The sequence below is a fragment of the Scatophagus argus genome, chromosome 9 (assembly GCF_020382885.2).
Source record: "Scatophagus argus isolate fScaArg1 chromosome 9, fScaArg1.pri, whole genome shotgun sequence".
Classification (NCBI taxonomy): Eukaryota; Metazoa; Chordata; class Actinopteri; family Scatophagidae; genus Scatophagus; species Scatophagus argus.
The window spans coordinates 23,652,221-23,668,224 of record NC_058501.1 but is presented as its reverse complement, the minus strand read 5'-3'; the positions used below and the strand labels follow the sequence as shown (position 1 = coordinate 23,668,224).

General features: G+C 44.0%; 1 protein-coding gene across 10 annotated transcripts in view; it reads right to left on the bottom strand.

Annotated features, from left to right (window-relative positions):
• Positions 1-16,004, bottom strand: part of cspg5a (chondroitin sulfate proteoglycan 5a) — a 46,124-nt gene that overhangs the window by 6,455 nt on the left and 23,665 nt on the right. For 2 of the 10 annotated variants that reach the window (XM_046400254.1, XM_046400256.1), the window contains exons 3-4: positions 9,511-9,699; positions 3,332-3,407 (exon numbers count right to left, since the gene is read on the bottom strand). In XM_046400254.1, the coding sequence (XP_046256210.1) occupies positions 3,332-3,407; positions 9,511-9,699 (265 nt within the window). Of the gene's footprint in view, positions 1-3,253; positions 3,411-8,148; positions 8,448-9,510; positions 9,700-16,004 lie in introns of those variants that run through there. The other 8 variants (XM_046400251.1, XM_046400259.1, XM_046400253.1 and 5 more) reach the window with 5 other exon arrangements.

The following is a 16,004-nucleotide window of genomic DNA, read 5'->3' as shown; positions in this document are numbered from 1 at the left end:
ATCCAGTGGGCATATGAAATACTCATAGATCACTTCTGTAATCTGTTTGGGTTTAGCTTTCCTCATTTCAAGTAACTAAATTTACAAATAACTGAAACTCAAAGATTCAGTTGAGAACTTTAATCAACTTTAGTTGGCTTAGAGGATTCAGCTCCACAAGGCTCGCAATTTTAGCAAAACTGGGATATTCAGACTTCTGAAATTGATGTGAAGCAATGAGCAATGAGAGCGATGCTTCTTTAAATACAGACAGCTTAGCTTCCAGAGAGCAAATAAAGTGGACAGAAACCATATTTCATTTGATATTTTTATACCCACAGAATTAACATGAATTAGTTCTAGCTGATATTTAGCCAATAAAATCAACAGTCAGCGTCAACTAAAGATGAGAAACCTGCTATGTGAATGTTTTGTTTATTGCTTTTTGTTTATAATAAAAAAAGGGCAAGATGAGATAAATGATTTGTTAACAGATCTTTCTTTAGCCCTGGAGCTAAGTAGAAGCATGTATCAGAACCCAACAACCCTGTTTGTTATTTAACGATACCCCATGCAGTTTTTGTGTAAAGAAAAACAAGTTGCTTCCACATTTGCTGTTTCTCACCAACACACTGAGTGTATCCTTGATGCCTGACGAACAGCCTTTCATTCATAAAACTTTTGTAAAGCTAATTTCAATTCATATTTTGTTTTCATGCACGTTTGCCAGCTTGAAGTCTTCAGCACTGATTTTTAAGGCTCACTGTGACATTTACGACTTCTACATTTTACTGTCATCACCTGTGCAGAATGCAACCAACTGCAAAAACAAAATAAAACAACAAACAAAAACAAACAAAAAGGTGACACACTTGGCCCATAACTATACTAGTGGTAAAAAAAACTTCACAGGGTACCTTTAATTGTGATAAAACAAAAAGCAAATATTTCCAAATACTATTCAATCCAGTGGATGATACTGGGATCATTGCGAACTGTGATATGTAGGCTGTGATATGAAGCTGAGATAGGAATTTTTAGAGATGTTATTAGGAAGTGATGATGGATATTTCTTATTATTCTTTTTGGCTTTCTTGTCCGTCGGGGTAGTGAAAATGGTATTTGTTTGTGGTTAAATGAGATACTTGCCTCTACAGGAATGAGGTTGAGTTGTTGCTAGCGTGAACAAAACATGACTTACGGAGAAAAAAAACTAGTTGTCGTAGCTTAAAAAGTGAGCAGAACTACTGATGGAGTTGTTAGAGGGTGGTACCACATCCTAAAACAAAAGAAAAATCAAAGCAAAACAAACTCTACCCCAGTTGTAGCACTAGAACTACCCATGCTGCTACAGCAATAGCATTGTCGCTACTAGCTACCCATGCTTCAGTTAGTGAGGCACCTGTTGGCTCTCTGCCGCCACCTGCAGGCAGTCGTGAGGCGTTGCATCTCAGATGTTTATCCTGATAGCCATTTCTCCCAAAGTTCCACACCTTGAGCTTACCTGTTTGTGACATTGATCCTCCCCCTGCCTCCCCCAAGAAAACCACAATAAGACATTTTTGACCAATTTTAGCAGTCCCTCCCACAGCCCCACCCGTTTTCAGGATAAACAAGTAAAGCAGACATTTTGTTATAAGTACAGGTTTGTAAACAGGCAGCGAAGCAGAGCTGCGTTGGCTGACATGGCGATTGGGTGGCGCATGTTAGCGACAGAGCAGGAATGCCATGAAATACCGATGCAAGAGGTGATCAGAGAGAGCAGGTTAGAAAGAGATGGGGTGGGGAGGGGGTGCAGCAAAGGATTGTGGGAGTTTTCCTCGAAAGCGGTCAAACCAAAGCCTTGTTGCCCTGCTACGTGCATTGTGAGGACAGTCCATAAATGTTTAGTCTGCGTGGTTTCAAACGCTGAGCTGATTTATGTCGCGTCTTCCCTCCAGCATGCAATTAAACTTCCTTAAACTTTCCTTAAACAGCAAATTTAGGCTTAAGATTTGATTTTTCCAGACATTCTCGCCTTGAAATGGTTTAAAAATGTCTCTACAACAGGCCCAAACAGTATCTGAAGTCATTTTACTTTTTGTCATCTCCAATCTGTGCGCAAGTGTGTGCGTGTGTGTCTTGCTGTCACCTTCAAAATAGGATCAATAAGCAATAAACCAGAGGAACTAAATCAATAAACAGGATCAAACTATGAGACTTGACAGCCAGCGTGTTGCCAAGGTAACACACGCCAAGGGCTCAGTCATACCTGTTACTCTGAGCTGTTACGGTACACACTTAACTTCCTGTCGGCAGGTTTACTCAGGTACAGCATGAAAGGAACATGAGGGCAATTTTTCTCTCTCATTTTTACTTTTCTTCTTTTCTCCCCTAATTGCACCTGTCACTTTAACAGTAGCAGGCTTTAAACTGATGCTTTCTCCTCCTGAAATTCAGCTCTTTGTGTGAATGTACACGTGCATGTCATTTTGACAAGGGTCACGCCTTTCTGTCTGCGCATTCATACACACTGACACTACGTGCGTGTTTGCTAGTGTGTGTACGTTAGTTTTGTTGTCGTTTTTGTCTGGTTTCAACTTAAAGGACCACACCAAGCTGTCATGTATATTTTTACTATTTTTTGCTGGCCAGTGTCAGATGCATTCTGTACGCTTCCAGGCTGTCATTTGCCTTAATGACTTGCATGAAAATCAATTAAAAGTAGTTTGTGCGTAAGCGATCAAAGTGAGGCTTAAGTCTGCAATATTTGATGATGTGTTTATGTTAGTTTAAGCACAGATTGATTTGACAAGGCTGTACTGCATTACCTCAGAGCAGGAAGGAACATTTGACCAAAAAAATCATGCAGGCTTGACAGTTCAGTAGTGCTGAAACAAAAATAAATAGTTCTTTCCAAGAAAATGGACCGAATGCTGTATTGCAGTTTATGGTAAAACATGCAATAATTGGTACTACCCTGAAAAGATGAAGTATGTCTGTATATAAATGGATATAAAGACATGGATTTAAAAGCTCTCTACACGACCGAGCGAGATTCGATCTGCTGTATGTGTCTGAAGTGTCTAAAATCATGAGAAAACTCCCGCCATCCTTCCTCACACTTCAGCCCCACCCATCCCCCTCCTTAGCGCTGCACACCTCAGAGTATCGGAGAATACTCATGCCCATGCATTAGGGGGGAGGAGGAGGTACAGTCAGGGGGCCCGGGCAGGGTTTTGCAGGGGAGATGCAGAAAAAGGGGTGCGAGAGAGAGAGGCGAGAACCACGTTACCTGACAGATAATGTTATCATAGTAAGCCAATGCACGGGCATGAGGGACGTTAGGAGGGGTGTCGCACAGTTTCCTTACATTTGGGTGGGAGCCCTCAGCGATGGTGGACAGCGAGAAATTATCATTGTGCTGCTCCGAGGTTGGCCGGTACTTACTGCTGGGTGTCGGAAGATGGAGGGGGGGTGAGAGGGAGGAGAGGACATGGGAGGAAAGATGAGTGAAAGGTGGAGGAAAAGAAATATGGCGTTGTGAGGAAGTAGAGGAGAACAGAGTTTGAAGTAAAAGAAGGAAGAGGGGAGGTAAGAGATCGAAGGGAGGCGAAGCAAAGGAGGGAAGGAAGTGAAAGATCCGCAGACGAGGAGGTGAGGGAGGATGTAGAGAAATTAAGGCGAAGGACATTTGGAAACGCAGAGACAAGGAAGGAGGTGGAGGATGAAAATGTAAAGCAAGAAAAGAATAAAGAACATTTAGAAGAACGAGACAAAAAAGATTTAAAATAGAGAAGAGAGACAAGCCAAGAAATAAAAAGAGGAGCAAAGAGAGGGGGATTTGGGGGTGCAGATAATGAAAAGGAGTTTTGGAAAGATAAGAGTATAAGGCAGTTTGAGGATTTGAAAAGAGTCCGGGAGGAGGGAAGAAAGAAATGTGGAGTGACGATGATGCACAACGGGAGAGGAAGAGAAAAGACATTTGAGCAAATCCAAAGGGAGAGCGACAAACAGATGAAAAAGACAAATGGAGAGAAGGGGAAACAACATGGAACAAAAGGACAAAAGAGGCAAGAGGAAGGACAAATTTAGGGAAGAGATTACATTGTTGAAGAAGAGGCAGACAAAAGGATTGTCGGAGGAAAAGAAGGAGGGGGGAGAAAAAAAGCAAGAAAGCAGCATTAGTCAGACAGCAGGTTCCCGTCTTCTGTTTGTCAGCTGGCAAACAGAACAAAACAGACACACACATTTTATCTGTGATGCAACAAACCGCCGATAAAACATTTCACTTTCGACCATCAGATTTAGGTTATCTGCTCTGTCCCCACAGAGGATAAACTTTGACTCACATGTGACCCTCTGTTGTCCTTGACTAACAGGGGGAAAACTGCAAAAGCAGCCAATACCCGTAAACTGTGAAACCTAAAGCACAGGTTAGCAAACCTGCATTTGACACTGGTCTGAGATCAGCACTCAGTATGAGCCAATAAGCAGGTTCAGGTATCGTAGTCAGTATCAGGAAGAGGAAAATGGTGTTGGATCATCTCCAGTTAACTAAATTAAGAAAAATGGGTTTTACAAAAGTCTGTTCGGGGCCTACAGATGCAGAAAAGCCATTTGGCTGACTACAGGTTCGTGCACCTGAAGTGGTTCTGAAGACAAAGCCTTAGCAAATGGACACTCAATTCAGATGACATTAAAACAGAAAATAAGAAAGAAAATGTAACCAGCTGCTTTTGCTGTGCTCACCTTCATTTATTTTAACTTACTTAACATAAACTAAGTAATGTAAGTAATGTACTGCTGTGCACACGTGTTATTATGTGTCCTGTCCTATTTGTTTAGTGCTGTCAGGAGGCAAATGTACAACACAAACACTCATATTTCTCAAATTGTTCCTTTAAATTAGCTTTAAGATAACTTGGGGGACACATGGATGATTTGTGTCATTCACTGTCCACTCTGATCACGTGGACGGACTCGTGAAACACTTCAAAACAGATGTAACATAAACGGGCTTTTATCTCGTCAGAGGAGCAGCAAAGTTTGGAAGTTCCCTCTTGAGTTAGACTGAACTCGTTGACTCGCAGCCCGTTTCTTCCTCTTTTTCCTCGTCTCCAAGTTCTCAAAGGGAGGAGATGTTTGTCTCAGGGACTGAATGAAACAGTAACAACACAGATTCGTCGTGGTCTCCTCTCTCACACACATCTTCCCATCTCAAAGGTCTCGTCGTGTTTCTCCTTTCCTGCTCTTCACTCCTCCCATCATTTCCACACTTAAAGAGGCTGTGATCTGCTTCCTGCGGCCGTCTGTCTGATCTTCATGCGAGCTTCCGTATTTATATTTCATGGATGCTGTGACGGGACAATCAAAGACAGTGAGACAGAAATCTGCTCTGCCGTCAACACTTCTCAAACTCTCAACACCAGAAACCAGCTTTGGACCTCTCACTACGCTGTCTTTCTGTGGATCCGAAATACCTGCAGCCAAGAAATAGTCCCGCACACCATCCTGATTAACCACACCTGTGGTCTATCACCTGTCCCTGGTCTGGCCCATAGTCAGCCCCACATACTCCTCTGTTTCCCAGCTAACAAAGACACTTGCTTGGTCCCTTCACTCTTGTTTGCCATATTGACAAAGACAAGCCAAGCTCCACATGCCAACACAAAAAAGAAGAAGAGGAAACGTGAGCCTGGGATCTGGACATTGAAACCTCAGACAAGACCTTCAGCGTCTGATGATGAAGCATCTTTGAAATTCAGCCGTCTGAGGATCCTGCCTCGACTTGGAGGCGCATCCTCTGCGTCCAGCCTGTCTTCGCTCTGCCTCCTGTGTTCATTGCCAGAGTGTTACTGCTAATGGCTCTTGGACTCTTGGTTTCAGTCATTTCAGCAAGTGCCTGAAAACAGGACTTGGCAGTAAAGCAGGAGGTCAAGTGACATTGTTATAGAGATATAAAGTCCACAGAGGGAGGAACAACAAGTTGGTTTCTTTTAAATGATAACAAAGGCTCCCTAACCTTAATATACAGCCTTAATTTTGACCAAAAATACAATGTTTTTCTGCTTGAACCATGATGCAGGTGTCGTCCCCGCGTCGAGTCACAGAGCATGAGCAAACATTTTGTTTTTTAATTTGGAGGACATTTACCTAAAGGAGAATATCAAACTGATTCTTAATGTCTAAAACGACGAGGATGCATTTCATCCATCTTTTCCTCTCTCTCGCTTTCCCTCCATCTTTCCGTCTCCATCTTTGACCAGGATGTTGGGTCTGATCTCGACTGCGGCAGAAAAACACTGCAATTACCCACAGCAGATGGGGGAGTGTGGGAGTCTCATGTATTCATGAGCCCTGTCAGTGCACGCGCACACACACACACACACACACACACACACACACACACACACACGCGCCTTTGAATGTGTCACACTGAGCCTTTCTCTCTGTGACCGCCCTCTCTCTTTCTCTTTCACTTTCTCTTTCCTTCTCTTCTCCCCTGCAACAGTTTCTCCTTCACTCCCTCTCTTCCACCCCCGCTTCATCCTGCCCTCCTTTTTACTCCTCTTCGCTGTCACCCTCCTCCTCCTCCTCCTCCTCACTTCTCTTCGATTTCTTTTAGCCAACCACTTGATGAGGCTGTGTTGTCTCTTTCATGCTGCACACTATGGCGCTACACACACACACACACACACACACACACATGCACACACCCCTCAGGTCGCACAGCTGTATGTAGGTCAACCCCGCCTCCCCCCGTCCCTCCCTCCCTCCTCTCTCCTGTTCAGACTGCCCTACTTTCAGCTGGAGCACCAATGACATCACCCTTTTCTCCTTTTTTTAAAATTTCTGCTAGCTGGCGTTGAGGCTGCAACTGACTGACTGCACCACTTTTCCTCCTCACCGTCGTCTTCATCATCCACAATCTCCTCTGCCATGACTGGCACGATAGCCTTCTCGGCTGTCGAGCTATAAATAGACCCTGTAGCGTGAGATCTGGTGTTGGATTTGGTCCTTTGCGTCACATTTGCATCCGTGGCGCTCGATCGCCGGGCTGCTGCTCATCCACGACGGCTCTGTTGCTAGGGAGATGGCCGCTGAAACACGGGCACCGGCAAAGCGATGCCGAAACACCAACCCCCCACGCCTTTTTATATTCAAGCCAGTCCTTCAGTCTGCCTGTCACTCTTCAGTTTACATTCAGTCCACGTCTGATGGGCTTTTTCTCTGCACATATTTCACACAAACATTTGGTTCTTCAGGGTTCTTCATCAGCTCTGAGGTCTAATTCTAAACACACGTGGTAATGAACTGCTAGAGTTTCATGTTTAAAATTTGCACTGCACATCTTATTAAGTGTTTGATGTCTGTTTTTGACATCATTCCATCAAGTCGTCTGTTTCCAGCACACATTGGATCGTCTGCTTGATGACTTGATCTGGTCTGACTTGGTCTCTGTACTGTATGTTCCCCATGTACACTCAATGGCCACTGCATCATTTAAGTTTATACAATCTAAAGCCTTCCAATGCAACAGTTCAGCCATAACATCAAAGCTAAGAGAGGACTAGAAATTAGAAACACCTCGCGATGTAACACCATCACCTTCATCACCAAGCAGGACCACAGGGTTCTCCACATCCACAGCGTTTCCTGGTCCTTCGTTTTCCTGAGAGTCTGTGGCGGCTTCTCTTCCCGCTGCCTCCTTCATCAGTTCTGTCATGTAGTTTTCTGCCATCAGTCCCTCGCCTCCTTCTGCGTTCCATCATCGCTTTCCTCACTTGTTCGCTTTAAACAGCTTCCTACCTGTGCAGACCTCCCCTCCTCCTCGTCCTCCTCCCTCAGACTGTCACCCACCCCCCCACCCTCGTCTTCCTCGTCTTCCTCGTCTTCCTCTCATTCCTTATCCTCCTCCTCCTCCTCTGTCATTTTCTTACCTTCATATCGTCTTTGCTGCCACTGACTCAAACATGGGACGATTCAGACTGCAGCGTCACCTTTACAACCTTGTGCCTCTGAATTTGGTTCATGTCTTCATTGTTAAAATTAGGTCAATGACATGAACTTTGCTGATCTAAAGGGAACAGGTTCACTGCAGCAACCGTGATCATCTGTTTGGAACGTTGTGTTGTTGTTGAAACGTCCAGAGCAAAGTGCTGCACTTCTCCTGCTGAGTCATTCTTTATTCTTGAGTCATTCCTGCCTGACAATGTTAGCTGTAAGAAGTTATCACTGTGAAAAATAATTCCTGTGCTCAGGGCACAAAAGCCTCCACGTCCTGGTTTCTGTCTCTGCTCCTGTGAAGGACACCTGCTGCTCTTTACTCGTCCTCTAAATCTCAAGAATTCTCCTTCTATAAAACGAATAAGCTTCTGACGTTTAACAAAAAGCTTTCAAGCGTCTTCTTTCAGTCGGTGATGTCGACTCTGTCACGGTCATCATCGTCTCGTTTCTGCGCATCTTTATGCCTCAGTTTCACGATGCTGAACGCACATTAAACAGTCAGTTAAGATTCATGTTATGAATCTTTTCTAAGTGACTGCTGGAGACTTTTTGCCCTACAGATCCTTAAACATCCATGAAATGAAACAAACCGAGAGGGAATGAAATGCTCTTCGGTCAAGCTGCTGACAACTTACATACACAGTAAAACACAACTTGTGACAACAGGCTGCAATTATTGATTTTTGGTTTAAGTGGTCACAAGCAAAAAAAGTTCTACTAAGTTCTACTTTTAGTGATTTAAGCTGGAAAAAAGTCCTGCTGAGGAATCGTTGCTCGGCAGGTGGGGAGGAAAATGCTCATACTCGCTTTAGCTATGATGACTTTTTAGAATTGACATTCATATCTAATCAACATATTTCACAACATAAATATGTGTGGCACGACAGCTCTTTTTCTGCTTTTTCCTTCCCTCTGAGACTCATTTCTGGACGTATTGATTGAATTTCAGTCGGTGTTTAAAGCTGCTGGTTTGTCTGCTTCGCCTTCAGATTTTATTTCTTCATTTCCTCTCTGCTCTCTCTCTTTGTCTCTCTCTCTCTGTATCGACCTCACTGTCTCTTCTCTCTGCTTCTCACCACACAGTCGGGCCCAGAGGCAGCGGCAGCCGCAGAAACAAAGTTTATCTCCTTCAGTCTTTAACATTGATGGGCGTAATGTACCGCAGCCGAGGTTCAGTGTGTCTGCTGGGTGACTGATAATAAATCTGCTGCGCCAGAATGTGACTGAGCAAAGCACCTAAAGACAATTTTAGTTTTGTTTGATTGATCTTTTAAACTTAAACAGATGAACCCGCTGGTTCAAAGATGAGCGTGGAGCCTGCAGGACTCCTCACGCACACCAAAAGGAGATCCTGACAGATAGTTTCACTTGGGTTTGTATATTTCTTCATAAGAAACTTTGTGGGGAGGAAAGGTCTCTAAAAGCTTGTCAGCAAAATAAATGCAGGCACTTCGATTCTAAGGTAAAATAGACTAAATAAAAACATTTTTAAGTTAAGTAAGTTAAAGTATGTCCAGTTTTTTAAATTGACCACCGCCTCACCTGCGCTTGCGCAGCTTCTTATTCTCCGTCTTGAGCACGTGGAGCTTCTTGGCGAAGCACACGATGATCATGAAGAGCAGCAGGACGACCAGAGCCGAAGCGCCCACGGCCAGACACATCACCTGGAACTCAGTCACCACCGACTCGCAGCGAGCACCCTTGTGCCAGATGTAATCCTGCACGTTACATCTAAAAGAGACGGAAAGGAGAGAGTAAAAACAGCAGTCAGAGCAAAAAAACAGCAGAGAAATAAAGGAAAGGAACATTTTGATTTAAACTGATGTGGCAGAGAGAAAAGAGAACAGACAGGGAGAAAGGGACAAAAACACAGAGAAGCTAAAGAGGAAGTGGTTAACTGTGGCATAAGATCCATATATTTGGCTTTTAGGTGTCACTGAACATGAGCTTGTTTTAGCGCCTCCCAACTTCATGAGCGTTCAGGATTTCTTTTATGCTCTTGATTGTCTGACGAAGCTCATCATATTTAGCTCCACTAACTTGTTTGCATGTTTTATGTTACATAAATCTTTAGCGTTATTGTGAATTAATCGACCACAGACGTGTCAGAGCTGCAGGTTTTGGATGATGCTTTATTCAAAACGGATAGCGTCATCATTTTGTGTGTCTGAAAATAGAAAGTGAAAGAAAGAAAAAAACGAGCCCAGCGGGGTTTACGACTGTAACACACAAACATAAACAAACAGTCGTAAAAACACATCTAACACAATGCATATGTGCGTCCTCGTGTGGATGTACATTATGGGCACGTGTGGAGACACACACACACAGAAACACACACAGTGCTGGAGTGCCTCTGTGGCCATTTGGCAGAGTACGGTGTCCGCCCGGGGACATAAACGACAGAGGCAGATGGCTTCGTTTACAGACTGTTCGGCGTGTAAAATGGCAAATCTATTTCACTGCTTAAGCAGACTGTGACTCTGCTGAGCGACGTGACAGGGCGAATGTGTGGCCGTTAGTTTGTGTCTGCGTGACCACAGAACGTGTTTCCATTGACTCAAGTTCACATTATGTCTCCTTTCCTTCAGGACAAACTGGTTGGCTGGCCGAATAATTAGATCAATGCAATTTCTCCAATTAGCCAACATTTCAAAAGATTATTCTGCTGTCTTTGTATGCACCAGTTGTTAGTTGGTGTCTTGTGTCAATGTCAGCAGTCATTTTGTCAAAGAGGGCATCCAGTTTGAGGACACTGTTTACTGACGTGTTGTGTAGTCAGGAAGGTCTTGTAGCTTTTTTGTTTTCGACCACAGGGCTGTCATAGTGCTTCACACAAACACACACAGGCAGAGTAAAGACACAAACCTGCCAACGGTGTGATTTCAAGCATGAAGGAAACGCTGCTCCTTTTCTCACTCATGTATTTTTTCACATGTTTATATCAGATGCAGTTTCGGTAGGTATTGAGCATCCAGGGTTCGTGATACTCACTCGAAACCAAAATGACCACAGAAGTGCTAAGCTTACGTTGAAGCGGCAGAAACCGCTTTTGTTAACGAATGGCGAACCATCAGCTCATTTTTCCATTGCTCCAGAGGACATTGCATTGACCTGCATTAATTCCCAGGAGACTTAACCTTGTGCTAACATTACACCACGTCTTCACCCTAAATCTGAGTGATCCAAATGGTGTTTTATCCCCAAAGGGAAGATGAGTCCCCACAGTATGAGTAACACAAGCACACACACTCAGTGATGAGGCAGAACAAAGTGAACTGAGGTGTCGGGGTGTATGGCCTCGTCGGCTACGTTCTCTGCATGATGAGCAGGTTCCTTTCACTGACCGACTTCCTGTATCCTTCCTGAACCCTTCACGCTTTAAATTCACCACCTGAAGGGAATAACTGGGCATAAACTAGAGGACATAAGCGGGAAAGAAAGAAAGAGAGAGTGATGACGGCTGATAGGAGACTTCAGTGCACTCAACCTCAATTAATTCTCTTCATACAAAGAAGAGGTTTACGTAAGTCAGAGTTAGATGGAGGGAGGATGGGGGAGGGATGCAAATAGAGAGAGAGAGAGAGAGGCATAAAGGAAGAGGGCAAGCGAGCGAGGATATGCTGGTCGTCATGGCAACCCAGCTGAGCAGCAAACGGAGCAGATGCGGCGCTGACATGTCATTCCATCACACGCAACCTCGCTCAGCCGTCCACGGGGACGCACTCGAGATTTAGCGGCCAGTTCCCATTTCTTTCCTTTCTTCCTCTCCACTTCCCTCCCTCCTCCTCCTCCTCCTCCTCCTGCTTGTCTTCTTGAAAATCTCTTTTCTTGTTCCCTGGCTCTTTACCTCCCCATCCTCCCTCCCACCCGTCTCTCTCTCGTCTCTCCTTCCTCCTCCTTCCTCCTCCTCCCTCCTGCACTTTGCCGAGCGCCTCCAGCTAAATCACGTCTTCGCTTTCATTTCATGCAACTGCATTTCTTTGACTTCAGGAGGAAAACAACAAGTCCATGGTGAACAGTCTGGTTCAGTTATAAAGGTAAAGAGATGAGAAAACGATTGAACTGAACTCTACCAACAAGTATTTCCTGTGTATCCAAAAGCCTGATAGATTTTGACTGTAAAACTACGTATGCATGTGCCACTAAGAGTCCACTAGGAGTGGAGCTTTGAACTTAATCAGAGTTTTGGACAAATTGAAATCTTGACTGGACTAAATTTCAACTGGTTTGCACCATCAGTGTCCGTCCAATCCAATTCATAATTGAGATATTTCCAGCACTGCCTTCAGAATAAAATGTTAGCACTGCATGTTTCTGCAAACCACGAACATTTGCGCATTTCACTAGTAGGATATTTACGTTTCTACAATATGTCAAGAGATTTTCTTCTTTGAGGCACACAGACTTCTTGTTCACAAAGGAAATTTCCTACCATGTTCTGGTAATACATTTTATGATCAGATTCATGACAGAAATGTCTACGTTTCTGTCATGTTGTTAGGACTACAGGGCACCAAATGTGCAATCTGCAGCTGAAAATAATCCCCGACAAATGTGATTTTTACTCCTGTTTGAGTTATATTAGGTAAAAGCTGCAGTGCCGACACATTAGATCCTGCCTGTGCTGAACAACCTTATCCATTAGAAGTTTTTGGAACATGGTTTAACAAGCTGACACAAGAGGAAACAGCTCTTGGCTGAATTTCGAAGACAATCTTTAGGAATGGTTTTCCTTTGCCAAAAGTCTCACGTCCAAGGCAGCTGCACAGAGCAGAAATCAAATTGGAAATGACTCCTCATGAGGGACGAAAACAACGTCTACTGTCACGACATTAAAAGCACCGAAGCCCCTCTGGCTGAGACGTTTTGACCAGACTCCCTCGTTCCCACTGCCTTCCACCATAAAACCTCCCTCTGTGTCCTACAGCAGAGGTTTTTCCTGCCCAACCCGTCATTATCTCCGTCACTCCGGCTGCATTTACAGGGTTGTCACAGCCGCAGAAGAATTAGCATCAGGGCGGCCGGAGCCACGTTACAAAGAGCTAACAAATCCTCTCAATATTTACCTGATTAGGCTGGCCCACAGAGGAGAGAGATTTAACTTTCAGAGGGTGACAATGGAGCAGATGGGGCTGTGGCCTCCTAATAAGACCCCCTGTTGGTTCTGATGAGGCGTAATGGAGGGTGAGACGGGAGGAGACGAGGGGGGGAGGTGAAAGGCCAGTTCTAGACAGACAGTCGGTTCAGTCGGGCTAAAGGCCAGCAGATTACAGACTGTGGTAGGTATTTTTAGAGTCTGAAAACACTGATAACAGCTCCAACATTTACAAAACCTCTGCTCTCAGTTTAATACACTCACTGTATTCTGTTGTCATAAATAACGTGTGATGATGAATGTTAAGTTTGAACACAGGTCCTTAAAGTGTCCATAATCAATATCTTTAATATTAACAAAGCAGTGTGACTTGTGAAAAGAACTGATCTTCGTGATGAACCGTCACAGACGTCACCTGAACCTGCAGCTTTGATCTCAGCTTTAGCTGATAGTTTCAGCTTGTTGTTTAACCAATCAACCCATAATTTTCTGTTTTGGCTCACTCTCACTGCCCTCATGGTGTCATTTTTGGACACCATGCAGGATGAAAACAGTGTGAAATAAATACATAGAATTTGTTTAGTTTAGTTGGGTATTTTTTAACAGGTTTTAGAGACCTTTAGAGACCTTTTTCAGCAACAAATGGACAAATTTTCTTTTGCAGTACAGAACAAGAACAAGCAGAGAGCAGAAATGTATTTGCAAGCAGATGGCCTAACCTGCACTGACCAGGCAGGGCACAGCAGGGTGTTTACTGAATGTTTTGGCATTAATCTTACGTTTGCATTAAAACAACAGCATTTTTCAAACTTTCTTACTTGAACAAAAGCATTTATTTTCTGATGTAACAATTGCAGAGGGTGAAGAGGAAGGCAGAGTCACCCAGAGGGCAGCTGATCTGATGTTAAAGACGAGAGGAGAGGGTAAACCTCTGTGATGCTGCAAACTTCTTCATATGGCAAGTTAGGACTATAAAACATCGGCCCTGAAACGAAAACCTCATCTGAGCAACCTTTCTCATCCTACCGAGGGCTTTGGGAGGGCAAACTGCTGGGCAGGCAGAGGACAGGATTAAAAACTGGGCTTTAAAAAGCTGACAGAGAAAAGAGTGCGGGACACAGAGTCTGAGCTCAGCTGACTCCATGGCTTTATTTGAAATTTAATGAAGGAAGGCAATAAAAGGAGGATGAAAGTTCATACTTTTTGTTACAATAAGAAAAAGATGGCTCAGAATGAGGTAGAGATAATAAAAATAACGCTGTGACTTCACCAGCACCCATCTCAGAGACGTAAGTGGATGATTTCATCCATTAGTTTGTTCAATTGGACGATGAGGGGAAGATTAATCTGTTATATGTTTACTTTATGCTTACTTTTCATGTTTACTTTTTTCAATGATTTTTGAAGGATAAATCTTCATTCAATTTGTTTTCAATCATAAGTGCTATCAGACTCAGTTGCTTTGAATTCATTTCAACATGTGACTTTCTTGTCGAGTTCAGCTTTAACTGTTTCAGTAAACTGCTGTGCGTTTGTGCAGGAAGACGCCCTGCTGCTACGGTCGCTCTTTCACTGTCACCGTTAATATGTGGCTTGGCTGCTGTGCTGCTGATTGAGGCCATGTGACACACTGTGAAAAATAAAACCAGTACTGAAGGCTGGAGGTCTGTGCTGCTGCTGCTGCTGCATGTTCGTGTCTGAAGGATTTGGCACCTCCTCGGCTGCTTTCAGATAAACTAATAAAACAGACAAGTGAATACAAAGATGCGAGCACAAACCAGGCCACCTCCATCTGAAAACACAAACATTACTGTGTGATTTTAGGTCAGATGCTTTTTGTCTTCCATCAGCCTTCCTCTTAGATTTCCCCGAGGCACCCAGTCCTCTGCGCCACACTCAGAACAAACCAGCTTAAATAAAATATCACTGCATCATCAGCTTCCATTATGCAGATGGAACCATTATAACCTTATTAGTAACCCCAGTGGGCAGAAAGCTGTTCCATTCAATCAGCCAGTATCGCTAAATCCTTCAATTTGAAAACTGGAAAGGGATTTTGAAAATACGACAACATAATCGGCGTTCTCCGTTTGGCACCAGAAGAATCCGACCGATTCTGACCATGATAACAATGTTAAGATACTTTCAGACATTTTGTCACTTGAAGGAGCTTGTTTTCCATGGTTTATGCCAAGTGGGAATGCAAGAAGAGGAGGGAGATCTGTATGAAGTATTTCTGAGCAGATTATGCCGTCTTTCAAAATGAGCATGAGCACAGAGCGAGTGTGATGCCGCGTGAAGATACTTGAAATGTTGCCACAGTCCAATAAAAGCCTCCCATATCTCTGGTGAGCAAACAGCTAATTTAGTAAACTTCAGTTTGCTTGACTCATTTACATTTTCTGCAGAGCTGCATCATACATGACGAGAGGCTGTAAATGACTCGCTCAGCGTGGATCTCTGTACACAACCGAGAAGAGAACTCAGAATGTATTTAGGTGAACCCCTGCGTCCCCGGAGAGCGCTCACAATACCATAAACTGCAAACCAATTACCAGTATGCAGATGTGGCCCTCGCTCAGGCTGGAGGGCAGCCTGAGCGGTTAGCAATTCTAACCTCTGCTAAACCACACTGTGTCTCTTATAACTCTATAACTTAAGAAGACGTTCCACAGAGATCAGAAACAAAATCCATCAAATTCATTGTCAAATTCGGTTGTGTGGGCGAGCACCTGGAGAAAACCCCTGTTCATCCTCCACCTGCAGCTGTTGGTGTGCTGCTTTACGGGATGAGGATCAATAAAATCACGGTGGTCACAAAGCCTGCAGTGATGGCCGTGACCTGAAACACGTCTTTCCATCAGCTTCCTTCGCAAGTCGAGCGGACAGGTGCTTGATGTGGGCTTGCAAACACTGGACGATATCTGCTTCCACAACT